This window comes from Lotus japonicus, chromosome 5 (genome assembly GCF_012489685.1).
Source record: "Lotus japonicus ecotype B-129 chromosome 5, LjGifu_v1.2".
In the NCBI taxonomy this organism is placed as follows: Eukaryota; Viridiplantae; Streptophyta; class Magnoliopsida; order Fabales; family Fabaceae; genus Lotus; species Lotus japonicus.
The window spans coordinates 41,775,459-41,782,048 of record NC_080045.1 but is presented as its reverse complement, the minus strand read 5'-3'; the positions used below and the strand labels follow the sequence as shown (position 1 = coordinate 41,782,048).

General features: G+C 38.3%; 1 protein-coding gene across 1 annotated transcript; it reads right to left on the bottom strand.

Annotated features, from left to right (window-relative positions):
- Positions 1–1,983: 1,983 nt before the first annotated feature.
- LOC130717800 (transcription factor bHLH140) lies at positions 1,984–6,362 on the bottom strand. The gene is made up of 6 exons (XM_057568163.1): positions 6,204–6,362; positions 5,998–6,107; positions 4,393–5,357; positions 3,191–3,863; positions 2,930–3,100; positions 1,984–2,431 (listed from the first exon to the last, which is right to left on the bottom strand). Exons 1-6 carry the CDS (start codon positions 6,247–6,249, stop codon positions 2,090–2,092), a joined length of 2,307 nt encoding a protein of 768 aa, XP_057424146.1. The 5' UTR covers positions 6,250–6,362; the 3' UTR covers positions 1,984–2,089.
- Between the last annotated feature and the right edge of the window lie 228 nt (positions 6,363–6,590).

Sequence of the window (6,590 nt, the reverse complement as noted above, 5' to 3'; positions counted from 1 at the left end):
CACTAACTCCCCTTAAAACTTGTGCTAACAAGCTGAATACATGTGCTAATGGTACTTTCTCCTCAAGTATTGGAGGGAAAAGGGTCAGCTTCAAAAATGGTTCGTTTGCGAGTCGAACTCGACTCGTTTTCGAGTCGAAAACACTACCAGGTGAGATTCTCGACCCTATGTCGATCTCACAATCAAAATTCTTGAAATTACGCGTAGATCATCATAATGACAAGGTAAATATTTATTTTACACTCGAATAATAATTCAATGACAAAAGACGCTCTAGGTGAAAACACCTCGGTTCGACCGTTGTTCGAAGTGTTGTCAAATTCTCCAATGAACAAAGAATGAAACACTTGGGAAAATAACTTTGATATCATTAATCATAATATCATTACCATTGGATCAAATCAATCAAACAAGTTTAAATTTAAAGATCACATCAAAACAAGCATTAAAGCCCTTAAACGAAGAAATTAACTGAGTTTATTTCTCTTACTTGTCACTGGTCTTACAAAAGTGATGAGCCAAGAGAAAATGAAAAGAAGATGATGAAGTGATAAGCCAGAAGAAGATGAAAATAAGAAGGTGAAAAGTAAATGATGAAGTGATGAGGGTAATGAAAAGAAGAATCAGAAGTAGTTTAAGAGAGTGGGAGATCGTGTGTGGGTGGGGTGGGAAATGGATAGTGGGAAAGGTAAAAGAAGTGGGGAAATCTAATTTTTAAAGAAGGGTGTATTTTGGGGTTTAGAAAGTTTGAGTGGGATGGGAAATTATCTTTTGCTGTCTCAACTCAATTTCACTTAATCATTTGGACTGTGCCATCGAGCTCACATTTTGACAACTATAATTTGAGATAGTGTGCAACTTTTGGACCAAAATATGTGCAAGTTTAGGTGGCTTATAGGGTGTCAGTGCAGCCAAAGTCTTGCACCATAGAACACAAAAAAATCACCCACAATAATAGGTAAGATGACATGTTGATTAAAAAAATAAGAAAACAAGATTCCTAGTTGGTGCGCGACTGGACCTCCATGGCGATGGAATCCCAGTCCTGATGCCATAGCGCTTGACGGCGGTCGCAGCTCTTCCCACGCGACCCAAGGTTGGTGCGTCTCTAAATCTGGGTCTGGGTTGTGGTTTTGGGTATGGGCTATGGTTTTGGTTGTTTTCCTTACAATATCATTCGGAGGTGTGGGTTGGAGTAAAAAAGAACAAGATCTGATGGCCGGAGGCGGTGCTGGTGGTCGCGTGAGGTGTTGGCCGGAGGTGGGAATTGCTGACTGAAAAGGTGGTCTGACAAGGTTTAGAGAGAAAGACAATAAAGGGACTTTATTGTAAAAGACAAATTAAAATTACAATAAATTATAAATATAAAATTTCAAGTGTATCAGGGTTATAGGTACAACATCTTTACCGAATATTTTGTTTTTTGGTTGTAAAGACATCATGCTCATGTGCATGACTTAATTGATATTGCACTTTAGACAACACCGCAAGTTTACTCGGTTAAATACTTGCTACTGGATACGAAAAAAAAAATTGCTATTGAAAGCTCTCATCAGGTGAGTTGTAGACTATAAACAACTTGAGCCTAAACTTGCATCCCAGCGTAACTTTTCAATCACAAAATCAGTGAAAATTGTAGAAGGTCTGATGGGGGAAAATCTTTAAATAACGACTCTGAATGGGGTCACATGAAATGCAACTTTTCGTACATCATGTTCTAATGTGCTAAGCTGAATATAAAGAGGGACACAAGTTCACTCTTAATTAACACAACTTACTAAACTAATCAATTTGATAGAATGTTCTCTGAGGTCGTTGTAGCTGAAAATTTAATGAAAACATTTGCTAATTCGCTTCTCAATTTGAATTGCTATATCAATAGAAAATGCAATTGGGTATAGCTTAATTGAATATCCATCAAGCCATAGTAGCTCTTTGCAGGATTTGAAGTTGAACCATCAAATGTGACCCGTTAATGCAAGATGAAAATAAACATTCTCTATAGATTGCAAAAAGTCTTCAGTCTTTATCTACACAATGGGGATTTTACCTCAGGGTACTGAAAAAACTAACTCAAAAACCTGTAATACTATAAATTGTTGTGGGGTTCACCTGGTGCATGCATCAAACGTCCATTTTCAAGTAGGTAAGAGGGAAAGGGAGCTTGGCAGCTGCTAATATGTGATTTTAACCGCGGAATATTTGGATGTGCACTTCTACATCTGTGGCACCTCAGTTCCATAGACATGAGCTTATCATCATCTTTCAGTGCTGCTTTTCCATGATTAGAGACCTCAACCTCATCAATTACATCTACCGAGTCACGAAAGAAAGCAGTGTTAAACGAGTTCCAGTGCTTCTTGTTCTTCAAATGTTTTGATTCGAAGTCCTGGCTGATAACATGCAAGTGTAGTTGCCGCATTGATGGAGCCTGCAGAAGGTAGACATGTCCAAAAGGTTCAACATATGTGATGGGAATCAAGAGAAAAAGAGAAGGATTTTAGAAACTGCTGAAACTTTCAGTTTATAAATGATATATCTAAAAACATGCCCAACAAAACAAATAATACATACCATGGGACTGCATTTATTTGTATAAGCACCTTCTCAACCCAGCCCTAACGTGATAGAGTAAATTTTTTAATAGTTCACCCACATTTTTCAATATATTCCTTTTCCAATATTTCTTGGAAAATTATCACTTCAATTGTCTTCAGTTATTGACCAAAAACCATGCTAAACCACAAAAGAAGTCATTTTTGAACTCTCAATTTTTAATATGAACCCAATCAGACACCATGCAAGTCGAATACGTTTTTACTTTATAGATTGAAAACATGGTGCCAAAGTACAAAAGCCTGAGGATCTTTATTTTCTTTTTCCTTTTATGGGTGGAGGAAGAGGAAACTAGTTCTTAATTTCTGCATACCGAATGATATCCAAGGCGAAAGACCAGTGATGCACTCTCGTGCAAGAACTTCTCAGCCCACTTTAAACCCACAGCATGCATTGTCTTCAATAACTGAAGGTGAGCACCTTGGACATCTGCCAGGCAATCAAGACCTCCAGTTCGTGCTAATACCAGAACATGCTTCTTTGCCTGCCAACCACAAATAATTTAGTGTTATATATTGACAGAGTCAAGCATGACAGAAAATTATGAAAGAGAAACAAACAGGACAAATTGAACCTTAGGATACAGATCATTCAACACAACAACATCTTCTGATATTTCAAGCAAATCATCCTTATGCTTTTCAGGATTCATAGCTATTTGGTGAAGAGCTTGAGCCCATGATCCCCAGGCTTTACTCTTGCTCACATCAGTTCTTCTATGCTCTGAATCTGCCTTTTCAACATTAGAATCAGTAAAGGCCACTCCAAAACCATCCTGAGTTTCCTTGTATTTCTTGCTTTTTTCCGACCCATGATAAGAATCTCTCTTACTCTTTTGAACAGTGTTTGTGAAATGATTTCTAGAGCAGTGTTCTGATTGATCCTTCAACTCCAAGAACTTTCTTTCAAGGTTTTCATTTCTTCCACTAGGTTGCTCTGCTTGGTTCCTCACAATAGATGCAAAACCTTCAAATAGTGAAGCATAAGCATCTTGGAGAATTTTAGAGCCTTTATTATAATCATTATCCAGATAATTTGGTCGTTGTGGGTTCATATTAGGTCCAAGAACATGTATTACATGGGTTACACCCTCTCTAGTGAACAAGGGAGAAGATGGTGGTAGAGGGACAACAACAGCATTCCCAGGTGAAAGAGATTTTACTTTTTCTTTAGTTGCAGACTCTAGCTCAGGACCTGCAGCGTTAAAAATTGCTGCATTAACACCTCCACCTCCAGGTTTTAACCGCCTGCAAAAGAATTCTTTATTTAACCATGAGAACATGTGAAACAGGTTATCTGGCTGAAAGTATTATCAGAGTTTATTGAATGCTTTTAACAGAAAAAGAGGGCCCTAGAAATAAGTAAGAATTAATTGAATCCACACCAATCTGGAAGCAATGTTGGTGTGTCAACTGAAATAATTACGAATGGATGACCGAAATTATAGGCAGTTGAATTGATCAATTAGCAGCTGAAGTTGAATGAAGAAAGACAAAAAAAAAATTCAGTAGATTCTTAAGTAATAGATAAGCTTTATCTAGAATTTGATCGTAGAATTACAGTTAACAGAACAATTAGATAACCAGAGACTGAGAAATCCTAACAGTTGCAGCACAGCTTACCCCTTACCATCTAAAGTCATAATTAACACACACACATATTCACCTGGGTGAGTGCTTTATTATTGTGTTTACTAAATTTCAACTTCAGTTTTATGGATTAATTAGTTTTAAATAGATACATATTTTGGTATACACTGAAATCATAGAATCGTACCAGTTGGCAGCATTAGCTATTACATTACAGCGCAAACCTCCTGTGGAATGAAGACGAGTAATGTCTCCAACATGGGTAGAGAACTTTTGGGTGTCAATGCATTTCTCTGCTGCTTTAGCTTTAACTAAGGACAGAATCTTTGACTTATGAGTCAAGTCAACTAGAACAAGTCTGGCATTCCACGGCTTATTTGAGAACTCTGCAACCTTCTCAACAATAATATCAGCTGCTTTCTCATAGTTGAATTGGAAATCAGCTGTTGAAATAGATGGAAATGCCAGAGTGGGAGTATCATCCAGAGAAACTCGATTGGCATGGGAGCCAGCAGAGCCAACAGCTTGATCTTCTATTTCCTTTGACTCTAAGTTGGCATCAGGTGGAATTGAGGGAATCTTTTCCATATCTTTGCAGCAGGTATCATTTTTTCCCGGTGTCTCAGAAGTGGATTCTTCAGTGCCCTTTTCTCCAGATGCAGCATTAACTGGGACCTCTGCTCTTTTAAGGAACTTCATTATACCGACTTGAATTTTGGAATCTGGATTCTTTTGGCCAAAGCAGCCATGTGGAAGATTATCCAGTGGCTTTAGCGTGCTGTAAGTATTAATGGCATCTTTGACATCACTGTCACTCTGACAAAATGTTATTCGGTTAAAACCTTCACTTAATTTTGGCATCTCTTTCTTTTGAAGCATTCTATTCACAACTGCAGCAGCTTTTCCACCCTGCAGATTTCCTTCATGCCCAGTTCGTTTTACAGATCGAGAAATACAAAGCTTAGCAGGAAGATCAAGTACAACTGCATGGACATCTATTTGGGGTCCATCAGCAAGCTTCATGAAATCTAAGCGCTGATCTCTGTCAAGATTGCACCGGTCAATAAATACACTCTTTCCATCCTTCAATGCTCTAGTTGCACTGGTTAGGCACTGGGCTTTATTTCCTGCTTTACCATTTCCAATAGTGTCCTAAAGCAAAATTAAAAAATATATAACAAATGTTATATAAGATAAAGAATCAAAACCATTTTCAGGAAACCTCTCTCTCTCTCTCTCTCTCTCTCTCTCTAGAATTGATACAAGGGTGAGCTTTGGCACAGCAGCACAGTCACTTCCTTGTGATTTGATAGTCCTAAATCTTAGTTACAGTAACAGTCTCTCGGCTCACGAGACTAAGGCTGTACCTATCAAACCCTCCCAGAGCCCACAATGGTCCGAGCCTCCTCCACTGATGTTCCCTTTAGGAGGTAGGGTGAAGGTACAGCCAAAACCTTAATCATGAAGGAAGGCTTCTTAAGCAATAAACAATAGTATTTCCAATTTCTTTCTCTGACATTAAAGACCAAACAGAATATCCTTTAGACAAATAATAGTTCTCAAGAGTGAAGATTATTTGTAAGTTATAACTGATGCAAGAAGGAAAGCTCAGGAAGAATCAGCCTCAATATTGAGAGATTTGCCAACTGATTTTCCAAGGGATTATTCCAGGTGCCTGACTTATAGGTATCAGTTACAGTTACCACAATATGTGAAACAAAAGCATGAGTGGTGAAAGTGAAACCCATGAGTGAGACATTTCATCAAACAGGTAGAGGGGAAGTAGGTAAACCTGGCAAACGCGAACCCAAGGGCGAGAAGAGGAACGCATAACTTGTTCACAGAAGGTGGATTTCCCGCTTCCCGGTGCTCCCACTAAGATCACCAAAACGGGCTTTTCCTCTGCGTTTAACATTCACATTCACACACGCAGTTAGGGTTCCAGTTTCCATGATTCATTTCAATTTCAAGTAATCAATGAAGATTCTAGAAGGAAACCTTTGGGTTCAGAAGTTTCGTCCATCTCCATCTCCATCTCCATCATCACCTTTCGACCTTGCCCTTCAAGATCCTGTCACACGGTTGTGTTGTGTCGATTTCTGGGTTGCGGACTGTAAAAATATAAGAGTTCTGTTCAAGGACCAGTTCTGAGTAGAAACGAAGCATAGGGACTTGTTTGTAAATGTTAGCAGTTAGTGCTTAATAGCTGAGCTGGCAAGTGGTTAGATAGTTAAAACAAAATTAGAGAGTTAGTTACAAGTTTGTTATGTTAAGTCTTGTTATAAATAGCTTTACCTTTTATTCCAATGTAATCTGAATCATTCAGTTCAATATACATAAAATTTTCATCTTCTTCTTCAAGCTTCTTTAAGCTTTTCTCTGATT

Bases quoted from the DNA above. Each gene is read 5' to 3' on its own strand.
- LOC130717800 (XM_057568163.1), bottom strand. From the start codon at position 6,249: ATGATGGAGATGGAGATGGAGATGGACGAAACTTCTGAACCCAAAG. The intron at 5,358-5,997 runs GTTTACCTACTT...ATTTTGCTTTAG, and splicing joins CTTGGGTTCGCGTTTGCCAG to GACACTATTGGAAATGGTAA. The intron at 3,864-4,392 runs GTACGATTCTAT...ATTCTTTTGCAG, and splicing joins ATAGCTAATGCTGCCAACTG to GCGGTTAAAACCTGGAGGTG.